Source organism: Carettochelys insculpta, chromosome 28, assembly GCF_033958435.1.
Source record: "Carettochelys insculpta isolate YL-2023 chromosome 28, ASM3395843v1, whole genome shotgun sequence".
NCBI lineage: Eukaryota > Metazoa > Chordata > Testudines > Carettochelyidae > Carettochelys > Carettochelys insculpta.
In genome coordinates, this window is record NC_134164.1 from 2,365,144 (window position 1) to 2,391,906 (window position 26,763).

General features: G+C 45.0%; 1 protein-coding gene across 1 annotated transcript in view; it reads right to left on the reverse strand.

Annotated features, from left to right (window-relative positions):
* Positions 1–20,030, reverse strand: part of KPNB1 (karyopherin subunit beta 1) — a 32,808-nt gene extending 12,778 nt beyond the window's left edge. Inside the window, exons 1-10 of the mRNA XM_074979041.1 lie at positions 19,851–20,030; positions 19,529–19,587; positions 16,248–16,430; positions 10,863–11,063; positions 8,178–8,330; positions 6,310–6,369; positions 5,868–5,957; positions 3,746–3,856; positions 2,089–2,190; positions 362–586 (exon numbers count right to left, since the gene is read on the reverse strand). Of these exons, the coding sequence (XP_074835142.1) occupies positions 362–586; positions 2,089–2,190; positions 3,746–3,856; positions 5,868–5,957; positions 6,310–6,369; positions 8,178–8,330; positions 10,863–11,063; positions 16,248–16,430; positions 19,529–19,587; positions 19,851–19,890 (1,224 nt within the window). The 5' untranslated portion in view covers positions 19,891–20,030. The remainder of the gene's footprint in view (positions 1–361; positions 587–2,088; positions 2,191–3,745; positions 3,857–5,867; positions 5,958–6,309; positions 6,370–8,177; positions 8,331–10,862; positions 11,064–16,247; positions 16,431–19,528; positions 19,588–19,850) is intronic.
* Between the last annotated feature and the right edge of the window lie 6,733 nt (positions 20,031–26,763).

Sequence of the window (26,763 nt, forward strand, 5' to 3'; positions counted from 1 at the left end):
AAGATCTTTTGACATAAGGAAGAGCCATGAATTAAAGTATATCCTAGTCACAAGGCCTGGAACACTGAACCCTACAAGTTTCATTTCTCAAATCCCACACATTGCATCAGACAGAGTTATCATACACAGGGTTAAAAGCTTGTGCTGGCCAAAGCTGTGTGGACTGAGTGCTTTCCAAGTGCTGCCCAAAGGGGTTCCTGCTCTAATGACGGCTACTCCAACTGATCACAAGAGTTTGCCAAATACATGTAAATATTTGAAACTCTTACACACAAGCATGATCTCTGACCTCCCTTCCTGGGCAGTGTTCAAAGTAGTTACGTTAAGTCATACATTTTTGTCCAAATAAGGCAAGTCTGACCTGGATAACTAGTGGCTTCAGCTGATTGGGTTCTGGTCCTTCCAAAATGCACCCAAAAGCCATGACTGCTGCATCTCTGTATCGCCAATCTGGGTTTTTAATATGTTCTTTAATGAAGGGCAGCACATGAGGAACAATATCATCTTCACAGCAGGTTGCTAGAAGCATGAGGCAGACTCCAGCTGCTTTGCATGGATTCCAGTCATCGTCATCATCATTTTCATCCTGGGAAGAGACCACCACCTGGGTCACTCTCAGCAAAAATGGCCTTTGCCAAACGGAGCTTGGTTTCTAGCACTTACAGATAAAACTATCTTGCTGGATCCAAGGACAAAGAATATAAGCAGGTACTTAGTTTAGACATGAATTTAATGCATAATAACCTAAAAAAGTGAATATTCGTTACTGGACAAACTGTATCCTAGATCCCATTTATTCTCTCACATGTGCACCACCTGAGACAGGCCAGACCTCCTGCACTTTACTCCAGGTGGAACCACAAGGTACAATCACACAGAATGGTCTCTGGTTGCAGACACCTTGTACCCAACCATATTAAAAGCACTGGTCCAACTCTAGTTTGATGCTTTCACAAGTTTCTCAGCAGGAGCCCATGAGAGCATGTTTGCAGTGACAAACTTCACCATACAACCATTTATATTAAAATGTAAACAAAACAAAAGGTCCAGCTGCATGGGTATTACTTACACCTTTGTGGCTTCTCTTTGTAGCAGTTCACCGAGACCCTTGGTAGTCTCTTCTAGCAAACCCAAAATCCCTCCCCTTTTTAGGCGCTGTGATTTTAGGTCTCCTTTGACACACCGTTTAGATTTGGGAAGAACAACCCATTCTAATTTGGATGGAAACAGGTAGCTAGCTTGTCCCTCCACCTGATGGGCCTGGCATTGTTCATTTAACTTTTCTGAAAGGGTACACCTGAGGTTGTCTTATGTTTCCTGGTTGGTTCTTTAACAATTGTTTAGTTTCCTGAGATTGAACTCTATGCATTCAAGCAAACAGCACCATAGAAAAGGAAGCAGTCTCTAACATTACAGACATTTCCCTATTGTCACAAACTTGACAAAGCAAACAGAGGTATCTGATACTATGGATTTATTAACTGTTATTTATCATCATGTTAACTAGTCTTGGTGCAGCAAGCAATTTCATTCAGTTTTGTTTGGACTGTTTCACGGGATAATTAGCCGGAGAAGTCCTCAGCACCACGTATGCTTGTTTTATAAGAGCTCAGAATGTAAGATTTAAAATACTAAAAGTAAGGCTCTAAATAAGGTAAAGATAACCTTAAATTCTTTCTTCTTAGTTCCACAAACACTAAACACTTCATCCTAAATGTGACACTGACGACACTTAGATATCTTATCAAGCTCTCTCAGTAATCAGAAAGGGAAAACTGCCTTAAAGAAATGCTATAAAATAATGAGACCACCTGAAGTGGCTAGAACCAGCAATTGCATTCACTGCAGCCTCGAGCCTCAGTTTGACAAATAATGCATCATTCATTCAGAGTGGTGCATGATGTTTCTTCATAGATCCCGGGCTGCTATGTGAAGTGTTCAGAATAAGCATGCTTTCACCAACAGCTCTTTGTCTCTGAAGGATCTTCTAGTCCCAGGTCATTTAGTGAATCATCCATGAAAACAGAATACCGATTCAATGACCAGGGGACACATTAATGGTGTTTTGTCTTACATAGTTGTACTCACCTGTTTAGTTAGTGTCTGCGTGAGAATTGGGACCAGATACTGTAGCGCTCCCTTAGCATAAAATTTGCTAGTGTGCTCTGGAGGCCTTCCTTGCTCTGCTGCCTAGAAAGAAAGGTTACAAAACAATCCTCAGCAGCTGCACAGAAACACTTTCCCTTCTTTAAAAAAAAAAAAAAAATCACAAACTGAATTAGATCTAAGCGGTCTATATTTTATGCTTTAAGATCACCTGCAAACAACAGAACTCTTTCCCCAGGAGGGTCCCTTGAACTCTAAGTTAAAACTTTGATACATATGTTCAGTTTTGCTAATCCAGAAATAACTACGGACACGCACCACATACACAAAAAATGCTTAAGATAAACTGCAAACATTTATACAAATTAAACAATTACTAAATGGCCCCAAGCAGGAAGGCTAAGAAGCACTTAGCAGAATACTGTACTCTCTGTAGCCAGTTGATTCTTATAACCAAACCTGAGATTGCATGTGTTACACGCAATGCAAAAATAATCCTTTAAATATTTCTACAGGTATGATACTATGCCAGTAACACTGAATGTCACTGGTTCGTGGTACAGAAATCTTAATTATTTACAGATCTAAGAATAATCAGCTCAAGAAAATACTCGTGTAGCTCTGTTCACTATAAGGACCAAGGAAGGGCTCCAATGAGGCAAGTGCTCACATGTGCTGAGAACTTTGTGCACAAAGTTCAATGTCATGTGCAAACCAAAGCATGTTTTCACTTTGCAGCTATATCAGCTATTTAGATGGTACCTCACTTATCCTTTAAAAAAGTGCTAAAATCCATGCCCAAATATGCACTTTCCATACTCTTTTCAAATAATTAAACCATAACCTAATTTCATTTGAATATTCAAAGACACCTCTTCACTCCTGTTAAATTTCAATTCCGAGTCCTTTGGGCATTAGAACTCTTTTGTGTCTTATTTTAAAAATGAAGTTCTATTCTGTGCCCCTCTCAGAAGGGTCAAAGACACTTGGCTCCAGCTTTCTGCAAATGTTTACCTCAAGAGAGCAACTGGGCCTGGAGAATTTCAGCCTGATGGACACAAGTTCCACAAATTTGTGAAAGAAATTTACAGGGATTTATAATGGAAACACTCAAGCAACTTATACTACTGTAGTATTTCCAAGGCCCTCACACCAGAAACATCTGGGTAGCATGTCAAGGTGAAAGGAAGTTATTGGCCAAAAAGAGAGCCGAGAAAAATCATTCGGTGGTGCTAAACAAATACAGGGTACCTGCAAATACAAAAGATTATTTGTAAACTCTTGGCTAACACTCAAATCTAAGCAAGAAAGGATAAGTTTTGCTATTGAATGACTCCTCATACACAGCAACCTGAAATGGATGAAACCAACATACTGCCTTGTATTCTATGCAGCCACAAGTCTCAGCTTCCATAACAGACATGCATCACTTAATACTCAGAGTGGTGCATAATCTCTCATCACGGACCTAGGACTGCTATATAAGGTGTTGAGATCCAACTCTCATAAAAATCTAGCCTTTGAAGAACCAAGGAGCTTCCAGACTTGGTTCTGTCCCTGCCTTTTGACATTTCGAAACAAGGGTTGCCTGCTTTACTCAGCTAACACCAATCCCCACTACCACCAATTCCAAGCTCACCTCAGATGCTTCGATAGCCAGATCCATTTCCTCATCGCAGACGTTTGACCAGAATTCTATTCCCTGCAGAGCCACCTCATCAATGTCACTTTTCATTGCTTCAATTGTGATCTTCATAAATATGGCAGGGAGAGGAAACAAAGAGGATATTTTAGCAAAAGTCATTCTGCCTTAACACATGGCAGCATGGTACAGGAACCCAGATCCCCTGAAACAAGAAGCAACTTGAGAGAGCTCTTTTTTCTCAGGTCTCGTTTACACTTACACTACAACATAGACTCTACCTGTGCCAGCAAAAGAGGTTTCCCCATTGGCATAAATAACCTACCTCCCAAGGAGGCGGTAGCTAGGTCAACAGAAAATTAGTTCGGTGAACTAGCACTGTGTACACCAAGGGCCAGGTCTGAACAGCAACAACTTTCAGGGGTGTGAAAAACTTACACTCTGGAGAGACATAGCTATGCCAATATAGGTTTCCACCATACGCCAGCTGCTAAACAAGATCTCCACATTTCAAGACAGACTATGACTAGGCAATAAGAACACTGTCCTTTAAGGACTGTGGAACAGCAGTTAATTGTTCATGCCTGTTGCCTAAATACAGACATGCACAGTAACAAGCTATAACAGATATGGAGGCATTTGAAAGGAGACCTCACCAAAAAAGATAGGGTTGCACCAAAAACTAGAGAAGATACTGTCTGAAATTTGCATATTTACAAAAACCTGCTGCTTTTTACATTTAAGTGGTTTTGCTTTTGAAGGTATTGCCAAGTTTAGTGGTACAGAAGAGGGCAGTGTGGATGGCAGAAGGCAACCTGGGACATGAAGAAAATCTAGAGATGTTTGTGAGTTGTGCGTTTTGTTATTTATCTGAAATCAATGTAGGCTTAATTTCTCTTCAAAATACAGTTCCATCTACAATATATAGTTCTTTAACTGAGACAAATGAGAAGCCCTGAATCCTCAGCCTGTGTATTAAAGATTCTATCAATCACTCTTCCATAAGAACAGACGGTCCTGACTTGACAACTATGTAATGTTATATGCTAATTAGCTGCATTTATCTGTCTCAAAGATGACTGCGTTATAGTTGTACAATAAGTATCCACCTTGAAGCATCTGGTAATAATTCAGGAAAAGAAATGCTATAGAAATTAACAGCAAAAGAAACACTCATAAAATAAATGACATCAAAGTAATAGCCACACCAGACAGTTAACTAGAGACCTCACTGCTACCTAGACTCAGCCTCTAGTGCCTCAAGTCTGTAAAAGAACAGGCAATCAAAAGGACAAGGTGTGGTCTCCAGTGAATACAGCACAGCCAGCTGATTTGTGAATCTGCCATATTTACAAGCTAGGTGCCCAACCAACATCACGTAGCAACTGCCACATAGAAAAACAGCAAAACAAAATTTCAGTGTAGAAGGGACTAAGAAACAAATTTCCTCTTCACAGCGTGGCACAGAAGTCCTCCTCCTGAACCAACAAGCAGAATTTCAATCCTGGGTAAAGGGATGGGACAAGCGTAAGGAATTTCTGCCAGTGTCTGTTTCACGGATTACCCTATGATTGGCATTACTTATTTTACAGTCTGCTTAACACATATGAAAAGGCATTTTGAGTATTGCTGACAACCATTGCTGTGAAGAAGTGAGACACTTATGTTCACATTAATAATCTATTTGCCACACTTAATCTTGGAGTTAAAGCAGGGCAACCAAGAATTAGGGACTATGGGCTCTTCTGCCAATGACATTTAACTCAATGTGTAAAATGTGACCACCACAATGCTATGATATAACTACATGAATATTGTCGCTGGAAGTATGTCCACACAAGGATTCAGTCTTAGAAACGGAAAGCTGCTATAAGTGAAGAATATGGTTAGTATATAAACAGTCCTAACCCACCCTCGTAAGAAAAGAAACCCTACTTAGACTGGGAGCAGGGGAAGGAAATTGTGACATGAAAAGCCATTCTTCCCTCTCCAGTTCTTGCATTGCAGGGGTTGGGTGGCAGACACAAGGGAGAATTAACCTTAATTTCTGCCCCTTTGTTTACAAGTATGAGCGCACAGGAGTTAAGGTGCCAGTCCATTTTTGATCTACAGTACTCACAGCAAAAAGAGCAGGACCCATATATGTCTCCATATACTGATAATAGAGGGACATTATCTTCACCAAGTTCTGCAAGGCAGCCACTCGTACCTGTCACATAAAGAAGCAAGTCAGACATGACATGACATTTCTCTGAGGACACCAAGAAAACACAAGGAAAATATTACTCTAGATGCAAAATTCCTGCAACTGTCACAAACTTTCTTTTTAGGGACTAATACACATTAGCAGCACATCCATAGTCTAAATCAAATAGCACAACTAAAACAAAGGAAAGCAAATATCAACGCAAATTACCATTAACTATTAAATTACTCCCCAGTCCAATTAAATGAGTTTGTATATTTATTCCTATAGCACTATTTCATTAAATAGGACATTTAAAGTTTCAGAGGTCACTGGAGGGTGCAAAGACAGTTCATGACATCATGTCATCACTTACCCTTGTATCTGGACACTGTGTTGCTTCACAAACTACTTGCATAATAAAGTGCCTTTCCGACTGCAAAAAGAAATAAAGAATTAGAAGTGTGTTATGCAAAAGCTTCTAAAAACCTTCCGATAGGATTATATCTTAATTCTTTGAATCAATATGCACCTGATCCTCTCAGCAATTACTGCCACAAAACATTATATTGCTACAAGAGCTAGGAAGGATAGAGGCAGTCACTTGCCACACAGTGTTTTCACAATCACTTCCAAGCAATAATCAGCTTACTGCAATTGTGAATACAAAATCTGAATGCCACACACAAAAACACACAATTCTCTAATAATAAAAAATGGTCATAGCACTATGGAAAGTAAGTTTTTTAAAAAAAAAGCTACAGTAAATTCTTTCATATCCAACATTCTATCATGCAGAAATCTCAAATAACCAGGATTTTAACCATAAGTAAATTTCAGTTACACTTTCCATAAGTACAGTATATAGTGAAAGTAAATACAAATAAATACAGTATAAGTTTACCCTGTACAATACTATTGTTGCTGGTAAATAAAGTACTCTGAATACATTGTTGTTTGTTTCTTAATATCTAATCTTGCTTTTCTTTATGTTATGCATTACTAGCTATGCCTCTCTCTGACCCATAATGTTTGAATATCTGGAAACCTCCCGGTTCTGGGGCTGCCAGATCTGAAACTGTTTGCTGCATTGTTGTTTCCTAGGTTATTTCAGCAATTTTTACAAGAGATCAAATCCTGATTTAGTTAGGAACACATAGGGAATACTATAATTCAACAGTCTATTTACTACTCCCAGACCCCTTGAGAGGGTAGATTTCCACTGCAAATACAATGTGAAAGGTCCGAGAACAACAAGAACTCTTGTGGCACTTTACAGACTAACAGATATTTACCCTCGAAACAGCTCATCTAACTTTACAACTGAATGTTTGACTAGGCAAAGATTTTTATTGAGAGCATCCACGATAAAAGTTTAATTACTAGTTCCACCTTCCATGAAATCTATATGGTAGGAACAAGAGGCATGTGCTGAACTCAGAGGTCACTATTTTAAATACCCTTGTAGATTTTAAATGCCCTCTCCAACTTCAAAGGTAGCGTCAAAAACTAGATGGCTGCCGCATCAGTAAAAAGGAAGTGCTGATTTAGGCATAGCCTGGGTCTCCACTCTACAGGCAGGTTGTAAAGACGACTTACGTTGACCTAATTCTGTAAGTGTCTACACAAAAATGCAGCTCTGACCAATATAACTCTGCCTTACACCAGCTCCATCTCTGAGATGGAGCGCTTTGGTTGATGTAGTTAGATCTACCCTGACACTGGGTTGACACTTATTGCTGCCCTTCAGATACCATCCCCCAATGGCCAACCCCAGAAGTTAAAAATTGGTACAGGCACTCCTGGTGAGGACACGCACCATTGACGTAAGGAGGATAGCACGGACATGCAGAAGGCAACTGCAGTGATGGTACAGCAATGTACCTTTGGTCAACTGAATTCTGTTGTGTAAACTCACCCTTAGGCCACTACAGCAATAATGCAGAGAGAAGAGTTTGCTTAGGACACAGTATGTAACAGGCTAAACCCTCTGTTCATTTCATATTTAGCCAAAAATGTCAATAATGCTCCCGTTTCATTTCATAACATCTTCTCCAAACACTTCCACACTATTTCTACATCACAGCAGGCTTTAAAAACTAATTTTACGGACATGAATCCAAGTCTCAGTACAGTGAAATTATGCATCAAGCAAAATTCAGCGTGGTGCATGATTTCTCATCATAGACCATGAATTCACTCCTTGCCTTTTGTGCCTAGAACTCTGTTGCTTCTTTTACTCACCTCTTTGTCAAAGTTTGCTTTGGTGAATTCCAAAGAGTTCAAGAGTGCATTAGTAGCTGCAAGCTTCACATTGTTACTGGGCTCTTCCTTTCGCATCCCTTGGATAATGGCTGTGAGAATTTCATTGGATTTGTCCTGAAGCTGCTCTGGGTCCTGAAAAAAGGAATAAATAGTGGTGAAGTTATCTGCTGGCTTGCAGACTGCATTTTCTACGTATCAAGTTTTCCCCCTCCATACTGTTTGACAGTGAATTCTACAGCCAGAGGAAATTCAAGTCCTTTAAGGCCAAAAGGCCTATTGTTCTTTAGAAACACCATGAGCAACTTAACACCTCACTGTGACTTCCAAGGCAGTGCATCCTTAACAAGCAGGACACAGTCCGCTGTACCAGAACAGCATGTACATTCCAGAGTTGGAAGCAAAAGTGCCAAATATTGAAAAAAAAGTTAATATTACCACTATTCTTCAAGTCATCGAGCCTCAGACTGCCTCATTCGGCCATGTTATAATGAGCTCAAACAGCTGCTCATTTCCACAAATGCCACTGGAACACAGAGGCACAGATCAGTGGTCATATTCCTACCACTGCATTACTTTTAGACCCATATCAGGTATACTGCCAATGGATCATGCAATGAACAGTAACAAGGTAGGGCAGCTATAACCAAAAGTAATAACAGAGGTTCATCATTCAGGATTGGAGGGACGACAGGGTGAATAGAGAACATCACTACTTACACCATAGGAAAGGGGAATCTCTGGAATGCAACGTCCCAAAGATCCCTTAACTATTGTGTTAGGATTTATCAATACTGCATTGAGACACAATACAAAGGAGTGTAAAAGGTACTCCTGTTAGAAAAGTATCTGTTCAGCAACCAAAGGACAATTACAAAAATCCACAGTGGATTAGCGAAGCTTAGAATCACAGAACACGAACTGGAAGCGACCTTGAGAGGTCATCAACTCCAGTTCCCTGCCCTCACAGCAGAACCAAGCAACAGCTAGACCATCCGTGATAGATGTCTAACCCTGCACTTACACATCTCCAGTGATGGAGGTTCCACAATCTCCCCAGGCAATTTACTCCAGTGTTTAACCAACCTGACAGTTATAAGTTTTACCTAAAATCCAATCTAAACCTCCCTTGATGCAATTTAAGCCCATTACTCCTTGTCCTATCCCCAGAGATTAAGACATCTTAATTATTTGCTGTCTTAGAAATCCTGCATGTATTTGTAACTGACAATGGCTGACCTGAAACCCTCATTCCAGTAGCAGTGATTGCAACTTAGTAAAACAAAAAGGTGATTCAATCTCCATATCACTATTTGCCCTCCCACAAGCCTCTTCACTTAATCCAGAACTTATTACCGAAAAAGTTTTCGTTTTCAAGTCAGTTAGGCAGTAATTCAAACCCTTCAAACAGTGCAGCGTGAGGCAAACTTATATTTTGAGGCTGCTTTCAAAACTGTTCTTCCTCTGGTCTCTTCTCCTGCCTTATTTTGTTGGTTTCTTCCACTCCCTGTCCTCACTGACACGGTTCTTCACTTTACCCTGTGAGGCTTCCCTCTCTGCCTGCTCCCTGTCTCTCTCTCCTCTTCAAAGAGGGGCCCCTTCTTCTGCAGTCATTACACACTCTTCAGACCTCTGCAATTACCACCAAAGCTTTCCAAGCCTCGATTTCAATATTCCATCCTTTTGCCTGTAAAACGGACACCACCTAGAATATCCCACTTGCTGTATGAGTAACAGCAGAAGGGGAAAAACACGTTTATCCTATTATATATGGACTGACAAGATGTTTGACCATAGGCTGAAGAATGGAAGCAGACCTTCTGCTTTCCTTGTGAAAGCTGTCAAGCAGAAAACGTGCCTCTCTAGATTGCCGATTTTATAAACTACTGACTCTTGTGAATTCTCTGCACTGTATACTTCCAAAGGAGAACACCTGTGCTCTTTCCAAAGGGTAATAAGGGGCAAAACCACTTCTCCATGACATTTACACAGAATTAGACAGGAAGCCATTTTTGCTTTCAGCCTCATGTCAAAATGCAGGTTTTTAAGTGTAGTTCACCTCAGCCACTTGTTCTCAACACAACACAGCTTGATATTAAAAACAAGCTGTCTACAAAAAAAGTTACTACACATGATGAAACAGCTTTTGAAGGTCCTTTTGCTTGAAGGTACTGCATAGAGCAAAATATTTTTGTTAGTCTAAAGGATACCTGGAACCTAACCCGTGATGTAGTGAAGTAAACTTTTGAGTCCCCAGAGATACCACCTCAGTAAGTATTTACCATCTAGTTGTAATCATTTTACTCAACAGGACATTCTCATGGGTTCTTACAATGGCACCCACCTTCACAGAATCAACAACATGCACGCTCCATGATTACATCTGCACTCCAATAAAAATCAATACAAATCATGTCGCAAAACCAGGACAATGCTACCTTTAGGTGCCACTCATAGCACTCTGGTCTCATCTGTAGGTCTTAGGGGGCAGGGTGGAGGGAAGGCAGTGGGGAATCATTCAGCACCTAACTCTCAGCACAAACATCCTACAAGAGAGCCTAGAAGGGTTTATTGCAGCTGACTGCAAATAACTGTCTGGAGAACACAAGTTTAGAAGGCAGAAAAGGCGAAGAAAGACAGCACATATCTAAGAGAAGAAGAACTTACAATATCTTGACAGATGTAACCAATTGCTTCCAACGTTGACTCTTTCATGTGCTCAGTGCTGTGTTGATTTGTTACATTAGCTACCAGCTGAGGAATGAGCTCAGGCCATTGGTTCATGGGAATCTCGGCACAAGCGATGCCAGCCACACACTGTGAGGCTGAGCTGGGTCTGTATGTTTCTGTACCCAACGTCTGCAAAACCTGTGGATAAAACATCAGTGGTTTAGTCAGACTTTTCCCTATCAATTTCACTAGTCTGCATTTAGATTATTTGATCAGTGCCAACACAGTAAGATTGGGATCAAAAGTCTCTACTTGATGGGAGAGCGTATACTTAAACTTAACTAACGTAAGTTAACAGGTCAATTTTATTTTTACCCATAATCACAGATTTTTAAAAAAACGTAGATTTTCTCCTTTTCCTTCTACAAACAGGCATTTTATCTCAACATGTCACGTGAGTTTGCCCATATAGCACTGGTCAGGAGTTAACCTATTGCAAGCAACAGGACTTGTCTGGATGATTATATTCTCTAAGGCACTCATCATATTCTATGAAGGATGCCCACATACAACGATTAGGGTCCCACTAAATTCACAGTGCAATTTATACAATTGCATAAGATTTTTAAAATTGTAAATGTCATGATTTAACCTATTTAAACCTGAAATTTCACAGTATTGTAATTGTAGGGGATCCTGACCCAAAAAGAAGTTTTGAGTGAGTTGTGATACTCCCACCCTTATTTCTGTGCTGCTGCTCAAGGCACTGCCTTCAGAGCTGGGCATCTAGAGAGTGCTGGCTGGAAGGCCAGCTCTCAAGACACGGCCAGTGCCAGCTACAGCACAGAGGCAAGGATGGCATGTTACAGCGTTGCCACCCTTACTGCTGCATTGCACCCTACAGCGCTGGGCCCTTGGTCAGCAACTGCCACATTCCCCCTACCACCGCCCCCCCACCATTCTGAAGGCAGTGCAGAAGGGTGGCAATATCCTACTGACACCCCCAAAAAAATGTTCAATTCCCTCCTTCCCCCCCCCCCACATAGGATAGGGCAGAAGCACACAAAAGACCAGATTTCACAGTCTGTGATACGTTTTTCATGTTTACGAACCTGATAGGACACTAACAATGAACTACACGTGAACCATGAAAAGAACAGCTCCCCTTTAACAGCTATAAGATAATCAATCAGAAAAATTATCAGCAAAAGAAAGATTCTTTTCTACAGTAAAAAGCTTTCCATCAATGTGAAATAATTTGGACTCCATTTTTTATACTCAAGCAAAGAATGCTGATAGCTCAAACAATGCTAAACTTCCATCCCACCTGACTCCTCTGCTTCTTCCACTCTTTCTGTCCCCACCCTTTTCCTTTTCTTGCCTGCGTAAAAAAGTTGGTTTCAACTGTAGCCTCCACACACCTTACCATGTTATGCCTGTGTAATATTGTTGGACTCTGCATTGTCTGGTCATCCAGCTTTGAAGACTTGTAAAGTTACATAACTGCATTTCTCTGTTGGATACCCTATGACATGCACAGCACTTGGTAAACATATACACGCTAAGAGACATTCACCTCTTTGGTTTTTTGGTTTTTTTTTTGTTATTTGTGAAATAACACAAAAACCTCTCAGACATGGAGGTCAATCAAAAACATAACTAGACAGCTTATCAGAAGACAATCTTTCAATGGGGCTGAATAATATTTTGTAATTTTTATTATAGGTAGATCTCAGTAAAGAAACTTGTAGGTCAAACTGTCCTAAAAGGAAGCATTGAAATGATTCTGGTCCAGTAGTGTGGCACAAATTATTGTGACCTTTTTGTTTTTTTCTACATTATTGTCATGCTGAATAGTCCTTCTAATCTTTACTCACCAGCAAAGACATTTTGTACTCTCCACTTCAGCAAGTACTGTCTATTAAAAAAAGAAATGTAGTAATTGCAGGATACTCAACCTTGGATACTGCCATGTTCATTTAACCATTCAGGTAGATACAGTACCATAGGTGGTACTGGAAGGTTCTCCCAAGCTACCTAGCACTACTATCTGACCAAGTCTACTGTCTGATTACCAGTGGTCCAACAGGAAATGAGGTGGTGTAATTGGTCAAACTCCCAGTGCAGTTCAGGACAACTGAATCTGTATTCCCCCCCTGTGATCCAGCAAGAGGGAATTAGGTTTCTGGCTCCTAGCCATCACCTCTCTTGGACTGCAAGTGAAGATCAGAGCCGGGGAGATTGATCCCTTGGGCACTGATTTAGCAGGTCTACTGAAGACATGCAAAATCAACTGCTGATCAGTCTCTGACTCCGGTACCTTACCGGAAGGGAAATATAAAGAGAGTTGACAAGACACTCTACCCTGACAATTCCCCGAAGTAGGGACACAGCAGTAACTTAATATAAGGTACCATGACTCCAGCTATACTATCCACCTTGCTGGAGTTGTGCACCTTACTTTAACATTAACCTGTAATGGAGGCCTGGCCTGAGACATGTCTGTGTCTCTCAATGATTGTTTTCCCATGTTGCTCAGTCACCGGTCTAAACTGAGTTTCCCAGCAAACCAATCTATGTTAATTGATCAGCGCCTGCAGGTTGCTCTCTCTCCAAAGACACTGCACAAAGTTGCCATAGCTGTCGCAACTCCCACTTAACTTCTGAACGAGAAAAAGGGTAGCACAAATGAGATAATGTTCAGTTTAAGAAAAAGCTAGTTTTCAGGAATCAAACCAAAAAGTTCTCCATATATAACTTGCATAGCATGATCTAATAACCAAGAGTAAAGGAGTATTGCTTTAATTTTTTGGAGGGAAAGTATTAAAGGCAAATTAAACTTTTTCTTTAACATACAACACTGCAGATCCTAAATTAGGGATCTGTTATCTGTGTTCACGCTGTTCCCAAAAGCTGATAAATTTCCCATCACACTGTCAATTAAGGTTTAAAACCATCATTACCCCTTTCTTCCCCCATCTGAAGTGGTAACTGAAAAAGATTAAATTATCACACAATTTCTAATCATACAACCTTATTCTAGAGAATACTAGACACAACAATTATCCCAGACAAATAACTACACAGAATGGGTAGTCAGTCCATTTGCACCCAGAATGCATACACGATAGTGTTCCACATAGATCTAACTGCACCTGTATCCTCAAAAGTCAAAAAAAGATAACCAGCACAAAGGGACCCCTGGCTGAGAGCACATCAGCTATTGTCATTAAAGAAAATAGCAGTTATCTGCAGGAAAGCCATTATCAGGCCAGCATTATGTCTCTTCACATTTACCATTTGTTACCACAGCTGAACACTCTTGCCACCTCCAACAAAGGTCATAGCTTTTAGCTTTACAGATCACAAAGAGTGCACACATCTGTACAAAATTCAGGGGTAGCTTTCATTATCTGGAATCCAGGTAACTATTTTTAACTGTATTCTGCAAACACCCACAGTGGGCTAGGACCAGTGTAAATACACCAACATAGGCTGCCCCTGTCTCAGAGGCTTCACAATGCGAGCTACAAATTTGCATTGTTCAAGTATGAATCATAGAATATTAGAACTAGAAGAGACCTCGAGAGGTCAAGTCTAGGACCCTGCCCTCACAGCAGGATCAAGCACCATCTATATCATCCTTGTGAGATATTTATCCAACCCATTCTTAAATATTGCCAATGAGGGAAATTCTATAACCACTCCAGGCAACTTATTCCAGTATTGAACCACCCTGACAAGTAGGTTGGACATTAGGAACCATTTCCTAAATCTCCCTTGCTGCAATTTAAGCCCATTGTTTCTTGTCCTAGTGTCAGAGGCCAGGAGAATAATTTTTCTGCCTTCCTCTTCCTTCTAACACCCTTGACAACTGCTGTCATGTCCCCTCTCATCCTTCTCTTTTCCCAACTAAACAAATTCAATTATTTTAATTTTATCTGATAGGTCCTATTTTCTAGATCTTTAATCATTTTAGTTGCTCTTCTCTGGACTCTCTCTCCAATTTCTTTGCATCTTTCCTAAAATGTGTTGCCCAGAATTGGGCACAGTACTCTAACTGAGGCCTAAAGAAGAATTTATTTGTAAAATAAAAATCAAAGCGCTAATACTAGTGATGAAATCAAGATCTTCCAAAAAGTCTGGGGATCTCAGTTTACCATTCAGAAATTTGGCTGGCTGGCTACTCATATGCTTCTGAAGAATGCTTTGACACAATAGTAAAGCAGCCTCAGTTTTTGATCCAAAACCTCATCTATAATTCTTACTTGGAACACCATGTTCCAGCTTTCCTACTTTTTTCCTGGTAAGGAAGAAAAAAAAACTAGCAGCACAACAGAGGTGGAAAAACCTACCCTCTCTAATATTATCTTAATGGGTGCTGGACATATTGGTGTTTGGGGTAAAACAATCCATATTGCTTATTTAAGCATCAGAAGCAGACATTGTTGCATATTTTACATAACCAGTCTCATCATTGCTAGAAAAGAATTACCATGTTGCACAAACTAGAAAGGATTAATTAAAGCAGAAGTTCTCAAACTTAGCTTATTGCATAGCCCTTTCCAGATCTACCAGAGGTCCCAACTCCCCACCATTCTCTTCACTGATACTTTGTGTGCTTTTCCTACCACTATGTGTTCTTTAGCCACCTGGCCATACTTCCACTATTACACATATAGTTATCATGTGACATATGCAACTATAAGAAAAAAAGACTAAGTTCTGAGTTTGGTTAGATTGGACAGTTGCTGAAGAACTGAACATGTGGCATATGGTGACTGGAAGCAAGGGCCAAGTACATCAGCATCTGTGTTCTAACTGCACATCTTGAAATAAATTAAGTACCGTATTTTTCATAAAATTCCAACAGTTTTAAGCACCATCTGAGTAGCTTATTACAAAACTGTAATAAGTAAGTAAAACTCACCATTACACAATTTCTCCCATGTACCCCACCAGAGATGTCATGCATACCAGCAGGGGTACATGTATCTCAGTTTGAGAATCGCTGAACAAAAGCAACAAAGTCCTAGACCTCAGTTTACAAGAAATTTAAAAAGTAGTGTGCTCTACCTCAGATGTAATTGCATTACAGAGTTGATGAATTTGTTCCCTCTCTTATCCTTTGCCTATCTCTCACATGGGTATTCTGCAATTTAATGCTTATGAAACAGCTCATCAGATTAAAGGTCCTACAGCAACATAAAGTATTAATGTAAGTACAAAGGAGGTGTGTTGTTCCATAATAGGAACCAACAATGATTTTTCAAACAGTGAGAAATAGATCAAATGTTCATTATTCAGACCCATTGTGGTAAATAAGCTGTTTGGAAGTGAATGGTCAAAAATGGAACACACTTAACTACAGAAATTACTTACATAGTTTTTGACTTCCCTGCGGGCATTGGCATCGATTGCAAGCCACCTCTGTTGGTACTGGGCCTTGATATCTGGATCCTTAGACGTCAAAGAGTTCTTGATCTGTAAACCAGCTGCAACTCTGGCAACCTGGCTGTTCCCTGGATTTGCCAGCACTCTGGACAGTTCCACAAGGAAAGTGGGCTGGTCAGAAGAAAACATGCTTATCAATGGATACAAACACATACTACTCTACCTTGTTTTTTTAATAAAAGTCTAATTCATTAGACTTTTCTACCTAAGAGAATTACACTTTTACTCAACCAAAAAGAGACCAAAATTCTTTGGACAGTTTGTACCGAATCTGACCAATAGCATACTGTTGCTATTGCACAATGACTGTTTTATCCCAAGATTATGGATGTTAAGCTCCTAATTACAACTGTTGGAAAGCAATGTAACTAGATGGTGACTTCGTTGGATTTTTCAGATTACTTGAGACACTCGGGGTTACCTTCCACAATCCTACTGTGTTTAAAACACTCCTTCAACAAAGCAGATACTATTCCAAGGCCTATATCATCCAAGATTGTCTGTACATTTAAAATCAACATGAATTTGAATGTCAGATGAAATAATTTTTTTCCCCAAATGGAGACCAGGCCAGTTTCATATTTTAACTTTTTTTCTAGCTAAAAATCAGGCACTTTATGTACAAAAGTGTTTTTATAAGAATGTGTTTATCACATAATTTCTCTGATGTCAAGGATATCATTTATGCAGGACTATTTCATCTACGTTCATCAACACCTGCATTCGTATTGTTTGGTTTTGGTACTGACTAGTGAAAAATTCCTTGGGATTCAGAGTATTCGCAATTTGGCAGCGTCCCACTTAATACGTTTTTGTTTTGTGTGTTAAGGAGAAAAAGCTCCATTAGTGAGGCTCTTATGCCAAAAATGACAGAAGATTTGTCTCCTCTTAACAAAAAAGAGGTGTTTTTCAATGCAGCTGCACTGGTTTCACTAGTAATTCATACAAAAGTTGATTCAGACATGATGGACACACATCTTCTTGGAACTGTTTTGCCTGCTTTATATTAGCATGTAACCAAATTTTTTAAATTATACTATGAGTGCAGTTGCACCAAACAAAATTTTCTAATGAAAAACCAGGCCTAAGAAAGACTACTCAAAAAAATAAAAAAAGTAGTAAGTAATTTTCGTGAGGGAAAAAAAATTGTGGTTCTCCATGGTCCGAAACATCTGATAGTCTTGTTTGAATACCCAAAGTGCAGAGTTTGGAAAAAAAACGTTTTAAGGTAAATCAGCCTTGCAAAAATATCCTGAAAAAGACAACTCAGGCACAAAATCATCTTCACCTTTTACCAGAAGGAAAAAAAGATAATTTTACTTAGCCATCAAGAATGCATGCATGTTTGAAACAAAAATTTTACAAGACTAAATTAATTAAAAACAGGGAAAGCTTTCAGGAAAGGGATGTTTTTGAAATAGAAAGTGAAAATGTTGCAAGGACACATCCGTTGAGGGGTAACACTGGCTCAACTCCCAAAATGCCTCACATCTGATGAAGGCTATTCCAGGAAAAAAACACTACATGCAAGAACAGCCAGCAGTCACCAGGTCTTTATTATCTCACCTGCCTCCCTCAAATGGTCAGCTGATTTTTTTTAAACTACTGACAGCAGTTTTATTCATTCTAGGCCCAAACTCACTATACCAATTTGAAATGTCTTATGTTTCTAGACTGCAGACCCAAACCCGATCAGTGTACATGTTCTCATGGCTTCCACATAAAGGAGTACTTCAAGAAGACTCAGCAAAAATCCTAAAATGAGGACAAAAAGCCTGCCTCAGTTTCACAAGCTAAACCAGAGGATTCCTCAAAGTATGCACAGCATTTCACTACTGGACTCCAATTCATTAAACAGCTAGCCATAGAATTCCAATTAATATGAAACTATAAGCATCTCTGATTACCACAGTTTTACAAACCTTTCATATTAAATTACATAGAAATAACCTATACAGCTTGTCAATGGTTGCTGGAAAACACCCAGCTTTTATCTCCAATCCATGAGACAAGTTGGTGACAACTATTCGTTACAGTAGCAAATTGGAATGCAATAATTCAGCCATATACAATAATTCATCCATATTTAATCACTTACACAAAGAACCAGGATTTGCCTTAATGAGAAGTGCAAAAGAGCAATTCTAAAAATCAGACCCTTGCACGCTTACTTTAGCCTCATACTTGTAATGTTGTACACAGACAACAGACATTCAGAGTAGGAAACATTTTTATCTTTTCTGCAATCCTCCCCCGACTTTAATATGTGTGGAAGAAGCTAAGAGAGTACAACATGCCAACAGGAATGTGGCCATGGCAGATTTCTGAGTACCCTTTCCCTCCGAAACAAAGTGGGCCCTACCCTTTTATTTCCTTAAACCGGGGGACTGGAACAAATTTTATAATGGGGGCACTGAGTGACGCTGACACAAACTGTAAACCCTGCATATAATGGAAACCACTTCAAGTCAGGGGGTGCTAGAGCACCCCCTGCATCCCTCATTAGAACCCCTACACCTTAAACCCATGCTAACTCTGCTTTAACGCCCCCCGGGGCAGCAAGCAGGGCTCCCCAAAGTGGTAACACTATCATCCTCCACCGCCTCCTTCTCTGGGCACATGGGGTGGGGGGAAACGAGCCCGAAAGCGAAGGGAGATCCGCTCAAGAGTCGGAAGGGACTAGAGCGAAAGGGGAACAGGACCCAAACGCAGCTGAAGAACAGAGGGGCAAGAACGAGAAAAATCCGAGGCGGGCAAAGGGAAGCAGGGCCGCGGGAGCGCACTGGGAGCAGGCAGAGGAGGGGGAAGGCCCAGCACGGCAGGCACAGGGCGGAGGATGAAGGCTCGGGCTCTGCACTGGAAGAAGGGTTAAGGGCCGATGGCCCTGGCGGTGTCCCCGCCCCGAGGCAGGCGCGAGGGAGCCCCCGGCCCAACCCGCTCTCCCCACATGGTCCGCAGGCCCCATCGCCGCACACGCAGCGCCGCGCAGCCTAACTCCCCGCCCCCTCCCGGCCCGGCTCCGCGCCCCCATTGGCCGGCGCGGATCCCGGGCGTGTCGCCATTGGCCGGCCGCCGCCCCGGCTGGGCGCTGGCATGTTCGGCTGCGCCCGCGATGGCGGTTCGGCCTGGCGCGGGGCAGGGCGGGGCGCCCGCTGCCCGCCCGGCCCCCGCGGCTCCCTAGCCCGCCCGGGCCCCCGGGGGCCGCTCACCAGGTTCTCGATGGCCGCCTGCTCCAGGAACTTCTGCGCCGCCTCCAGCTCGGAGCGGTCTGCAGGGAAGGGGGAGCCAGAGTCAGTCACCGCCCAAGCCCGGGGCCGCTCCCCGCCCCGGCACGGGGGCGCGGCCGCTCCCCCCCACGGCCTCCGCCTGCCCCTGGCGGCCGGCCCAGGCCGGGCGGGCCCCTTCTGCCCCGACCGGGGACGCACCAACCCCGGGCGGGCCCCCTCCGCCGGTCCCGGCCGCCTCCTCAGGCCCTCCCGCCCCTCCCCCCGGCCGGCGGCCGCCGCCCCTCCCCCACGTGCCGGCCCTCACCCGGCGAGACCGTCTTCTCCAGGATGGTGATGAGCTCCATGGCGGCGGCGCGTCTCCGGCACGGGGTGGGGTCCCGCTGGCTCTCGCTCGGCGCCTGCTGCGCGGGGCCCCCGCGGCGGGCGGTGGCTGCGGCGGGCGGCGGAGGGAGAAAGGGCCGCGCGGCCAGGGGGCGCGGGGGGGGGGGAGCGCGCGCGCACACCGATGAGGCGGAGCGGGTGGGGGGGGGGGAAGGGCCCGGGCAGCCGCGCGGGCGGAGGGATATGACTGAGCCCGGCCCGCGCCGCACTGCTGCACAGACTCATTGGCTGGCTGGGGCCGGCACGCGCGGCGCTCATTGGGTCGGCGACGGCGCAGGCGCGCGCGCGCCGCCATTGGCTGGGCGGGGGGCCGGCGCGGCCCGCCGATTGGCCCGTTTGGCCGGGTTGGGCGAGGGCGGCCAAGAGGAGCCGGGGGGAGGGGGGAGAGGGGCTGGGCCGGGGCCGCCAGGAGACGTTCCTGAGGGGGAGGGGCCAGCAGGGGTGGGGGCTAGAGGGGGTGGGGCCCTGCAGGACGGCAGGGGGAGGGGTCAGCAGGGAGTATAAGGAGGGGGGCAACTGGGAGGGGGACTGGGGCACCAGTAGCAGGGCCAGGGCTGCTGGGGGGTGGGGCCGTGGAGGGCAGTAGCAGGGCCAGGGCTGCTGGGGGGTGGGGCCGTGGAGGGCAGTAGCAGGGCCAGGGCTGCTGGGGGGTGGGGCCGTGGAGGGCAGTAGCAGGGCCAGGGCTGCTGGGGGGGTGGGGCCGTGGAGGGCAGTAGCAGGGCCAGGGCTGCTGGGGGGTGGGGCGTGGAGGATGTGGGGGGCAGTAGCACGGCCAGGGCTGCTGGGGGGTGGGGCGTGGAGGATGTGGGGGGCAGTAGCAGGGCCAGGGCTGCTGGGGGGTGGGGCCGTGCAAGATCGTGGGGCTGGGCAGCAGGACCAGGGACTGCTGGGTTACTGGAGGGGACAAGGCCTAGCAGAGGTGGGGGGTCTGAAGAGAGGCACTGAGGGGGCATTGGGGCTGCTGGGGAACTAAGGGGCAGGGGGGGGCCGTCAGGAGCTGCTGGGGGAATAGCCAGGGAGACATCAGGGGATAATGTGGAGTTCAGTTGGTCGGGGGTCTGGTGTTCCCCATAATTTGAGGGCTTGTGCTGCTGCTCAAGAGAGAGCCACATGCTGCTGAGCAGAGCCCTCACCCATGGGTTTTGTGTTTCTGTTGGCAGTGCCCAATTCACCTCCATGGATGGAAAAACTCCATGCAAGGAGAGAAGAGATTAGAGGGAGCCCTGGCAGGGTCCATGAGGGCCTGCTGCAGGGCTAGTGGGAGGTGGGAGCTTCAGGTCTCAGAACTGCAGTGGCTGTAGGTGGGCAATAGGGCCCTTGGGGCAAGGGGCTGCTGGGGCTGTGGCAGGGAGGAGCTACAAAGGAAGATCTATGAAGCTAGGTTAACAAGGGACAGGAACTGAGGTACTTGAAGGACTTGATGGGAGCAGGGTCCTAGGTACTGGGACTGTGCTGTGGGGCAATAATCAAAGCCCTGTTCTGAATAAAAATATAGCACACTGGAGGGGACTGCAGCTTTGGCTTTTTTGTTTAAGAAAGGTAGGAATTGCAACAGGATCAGATCAATAACACAGCTGGGCGAGCACAGAGCTTCAGAGGAAGACCTAAGAAGCTCATTATGGACAATTCTGGAATCCTCTGCCTACAGCAGCAGTTTCTTCCTCAACTCGCGCAGCTAGTGATTGGCTTTTGCTCTGAGTCTAAAGCAAGGGAATGTCACTCCTATGGGATTGTGATGCCAACATAGCTGTGACTATTCTGCTTTTCAGTAGGAGCTGCAGCTGAAATCCCTCAGTCAATAGGAGAGAGCTCTGTAAAGGCTGGTGTGTCGCTCATTACTCTGCCACTCCTTACTTGGGTGTAAGGAGCTGCTGCTGTAGGTAGGTTGTTATCGCCCATCACAGTGTTTCTCATACATTACTCTGGTAGGTACAGTCTACTCTTGGAGACCAGTTAGTGAACTAAATGGATTGCTAGAAACAGTGCGGCCTAATGGGTGGAGCAGTGCTGAGCTGCAAGAGACAAGGAGCAACCTAGTCCTACCTCCATTAGATCTGCCAGGTCTTAGTTTATTCATCTGTAAAATAGGGATAATAATACTGACCATCTTCAGAGAGAGCTATGAGGGACTGATGAACAGAGCCAGGTATTAGTAATTACTCATTTTGATTATTGGTATGACTTTCTGGGTTCCTGTTTGAAACCGTGGTTACCGGGAGATGGGCTAGATTTGTGGGACCTGGACTTACAGGGGTGGGTATGAAGAGCAAAGGGGAAGTCCTTGCTGCAGCTACATGGACAATGATTCTCCTGATCGGATGTGAAAGTCAGGCCCCATCCTTCTTGCATGAGTGGTTCTCTGGGATCTGGAAGCATTTAAGGACTATATGCTACTGAAATGCAGACACCTCTGGAGAGGAGGAAGGAGAAAGTTTAGTTGATACCAAGCAAAAAAAAAATCCCCTGCTGATGAGGCTAGAATCATTTGTCAGTATGCAGCAGATCAGGTCTCAGCTTGCAAGGTCTCTTCTTTAAGTACTATGAAGAAATGGAACACAATCTTTCTCTCTGAAGGTAGAGATTCAAGATATGAACCTATGGATCAAGGAATTGCATATATCTAAAATCTGTTGCATAGACCACCAAGTCACCCTCTGAATATGCCCTTCAGAACAGGTATGTTATACTAATACTACAGGTGGGAAGACTGAGGCACAGCATGATGACTTAGGTCCAGAAATGGAACCCAGGATTCGTTCCTCTAACTACTGGATAAACTAGCTCCTTGCTAAATGGCTGACCCGAGCAGAAGGGTAAACTTTGAATGGGTAGGAAAGAACACAGAGGAGGGAAAAAGACTGAGCACCTCAGATCTAGGAGCAGACGAGCCCCAAGGAGGCAGCGTAGTCTTTGTTTCTCAGTAGGTACGAGGGTGTGGAAGGGATCAATTTTGCCATCCCACAAATATTTGTGTGTGTGCAATCTCCTGCCTTGCACTGGAATGAAGCGTCAGATGTTCATGCCTTGGAAACAAAGGTTGTTTTGGGTCATTCAAAATGTTTTGCTTGAATTGACTATTTTGTTCTATTTTTCAACCTTCGATTCCACCTAATTGGTTGCAATTTCAAAACTCAAAGAAGGGGGCTCCAAACTGAGAAACCAGTGGTTTGAAATGAAAAACTGGCTCCAATTGCAGACTTTAGGTTCTTCACAATGTTTACAGTTAGGAAATTGTCAAGCCTGGTCACATTTATCAAAGTAGCAGAGTCAATGGGGGCTGCCTTCCCCACCTTAGTAAATGGGAAGGGGTCCCAGAGGGGGACAGGTTGACAACTGCTTTGGTAGAAGATCCTATATCCACTCAACCCGTGCTGCATTTACTATGGTGGCAGGAACCCAGCTGCCCCCAGCCAGCTGGGAAACCACCAGCTTTTGAGTCCTTTTCATTGTTCGCTGCATGGATGGTGATTAGGCCAGTGGTGGCCCTAGGTTCTAGTTGCAGGCCACAAGATATTTTATTTACTCTTGCCCATGCGCAGGGCTGCCAGATTCCACTGGTTTCTGTCCACATAGTCCCCCCCCATGCCCAGTATTACTAAAGTGATGCACCCGTAAAGCCAGGATGCAGGAAGTGAGGTGTGGTGTGGAGAGGTATATAAAATCATGAATGGTGTGGAGAAAGTGAATATGGGAAAGTTATTTACTTGTTTCCATAATATAAGAACTAGAGGACACCAAATGAAATTAATGGGTAGTAGGTTTAAAACTAATAAAAGAAAATTTTTCTTCACACAGCGCACAGTCAACCTGTGGAACTCCTTACCGGAGGAGGCTGTGAAGGCCAGCACTCTAACAGAGTCTAAAAAAGAGCTTGATACATTTTTGGAGGTTAGGTCCATAAATGGCTACTAGCCAAGGGTAAAGTATGGTGCCCCAGCCTTTAGTCAAAGGTTGGAGACAGATGGCAGGAGACAAATAGTTTGATCATTGTCTTCGGTTCACCTCTTCTGGGGCACCTGGCACTGGCCACTGTCGGCAGACAGGATACTGGGCTGGATGGACCTTTGGTCTGACCCAGTGTGGTCGTTCTTACGTAATTCCTCCTAATTGCCTTGTCTGGCTGGCCCCACCCAGCCTTAACTGCCAGTCAGCATTTGCCACTGGTCCTTCTAATGGCCTCATCCACTCCTACAGATTCCTTTCCACTCCCAGCTGCTCTCTCTCATGGGCCTCACTCATTCTCTGGGCCCAAAGGCATAGAGGGCATCCTAAGGCAGGTGCCGCACCTGGAGATGCAGCCAGATGCATTCAGCAAGCCCAGCTCCGGGGGCCTTTGGGCGATGGGCTTTTGTGAGCTGGCACAAAATAAATAGGCCAGTACTGTAATTTCTGCTCTAAACTGACTCTCCCAAGTAGTCCGCGAGTGCAGCCCTACAACTCCAGTGCTTTCGAGGGCTGACTACCTCTCATTTCAGCCTGAAGATGTTACGATGTGGACTTCATTAGTGCCTGTAAAGTGCTCTGAGATCATCACGAGGGAGGGACCACTGGGGATGGGCAGTGGGCGATAGCAAATTTACTGCCACAAAAATGCTTTTAAATGCTGATAAATTGATAGGGTATCACTCAACCCACCACTGAAGGGCAGCCACCTGCAAGGCGGAGCCCATGAGGTGTGTAAGAGCAACGTGCTGAAATGCAGCCAACTCTGGGGTGGAACACAGAGTTAACGGCTGAGTAACGCTGCACAGGGATTGCTCACCAGTGTTGAAGTGCATCCTCTCTGGGGTAGACCACAAGAGCCATTTGATAACCTCTCAGTCACCTGGCACAAGAGGGGTAGCTGTGCATCTGATGAAGTGGGTCTTTGCCCACGAAAGCTCATGCTTCAAAATATCTGTTAGTCTATAAGGTGCCACAGGACTTCTTGTTGTTCTGGCACAAGAGGTGAGGCCAGGAAGGGAAGAAGCTTGATGAAGCTGAGAGGATGGGGAGCCTCCGGTCCTGCAGCCAACACCACAGACTTCCAGTCCTGTCCTTCAGAGTGAATCACCGCAGCAGCTGTTGCCTCACAACTGGGAGACTAAGGATCTAGCCAGCTCATTTGTGGCCAAGAAGTGTCAAGCAACGATCTCAGTCAGTGAGGTGAGCATAGCCATAACTCCAGGACGCCTACATCAAGGGTACACAGTGCAGGGAACACCCATCGGCCCCAGGCCCATTCAGACAGTTATGTACAGCTGGTGGCCAGAGCTGAGCTCAATATAGTCAAAAGGGAGGAGGGAGAGGAGGAGATCCCTGGGCCTAGCCTCAGCTTTACCACTGCCTGACTGGTAAGTCTCCCACGGGGGAAGGCAGGGTCTGGCTGCAGCCCTAACCCCGTTTTAGCCCTAAGCACCTTCCTGTCCCCCACCCCCACGGTGAGCTGAAGATGGAGATGCTGTGAAGCGCTGTTCCCACTCACGACTTCAATTCATGAGCGCAATCGGTGTTGTTCTGGGCATGTGCGGATGTACACCACCAGTAGGAACACAGGCTTCCCGCCCGGGGCACTCTGCTTGCAGGGAGCTCTGCTCTGAAGCCCGGCCAGCTGTGCCTGGAGGTCAGAGCCCAGGTTCTGTTTTAACTCACCGGCCTGTGGGGACACAGGCTGTAACTCTGGGTGCACAGAGTCTTCGCAGGCCTTTGCACAGACCCACGGGGGCTCCTGCACTGCAAGTCTCCTGCCAGTTTAGACACCCTGGTAGGGAGTAAACCCCCCTTGCACGTGGCCTGCTGTCTTTTTGCTCAGCGCATGGAAGGGGGCTGTGCCCAGGCCAGCCCCAGGGGCTCATTACAGAGCAGCCCCTCATCCAGACCCCTGGGATTTGCCCCAGAAGTGCCAGAGCCTATCCCAGCTTGGAGCAGCACCAGTGGGAATGCAGCTGCACACGTGTGATTGGAGCATGGCCGAGCAGCTGGGATCAGCCAGCCTAGGTGCTAAGCCCCAGGTTAACTCTAGGGGAGACATGCTTGGGCAGGAGCCTGGCTCCAGCTGGTAGGAGGCAGCATCCATTAATGCCTGTAGAGTGCTTTTGCTGCCGGGGTGGGCAGCGGGCTGTACCGCATTCACCACCACATCAACTAGTTGCATCTCAACTTGTGCAGCAGCTGTGATCTCACTGGGGTGCAAGGAGCAGCTCCTCCTCCTCCTCGGGGTAAACCCCTGTCTCTCCTCTCCAGGGCCCGTCCTCTAGCAAGGCACAAGACTCAAAGGTGAAACTCATCCAACCCTGCTCCCCTAGTGGATGGATTCACGCCAATACTTTTCACGTCGGTTCCACCCAGCACGGTAGCTTGGCTCTGGCTCCTGGGTTTCCCCAAAGGGTGGCCTGCTCCCAAATCAGCCTGGCTCTAAGCCCGGGCACTGGAGCTTGTTAGAAAAAATACCAACCCTGTCACACACCCAGCTGGAGTGTTACAAAACTCATTAATGCCCAGCTCAACGCAGATGCCTGCCCCAGGGCACTGCTGTCAGCTGGCCCTTCTCAAGGGGTGTGCTCCTCCCGCACGGCCCAGGGGTGAAGGGGCTGTGTACGAATGTGCCCCATGGCAGAAATCAAAGCACTGGCATTGAGTGTGTAAAAGAGACTGCAGCATTGGCTCTGATTGGTCTGGCTGTAGCCTTCTGCTCTGACTGCCATAAATGGTATGCTCCGCATGCATGGGACAGCGGGCTTGTATCATCCTGTTCTCATACACCAACTCGATGAACTAGGGAGTCCTGGAATCCCTGCCACAAAGTGCTGACTGTTAGAACACAGCTCAGCCCAAGCCCCCAGGCTCTGGAGCTGCAA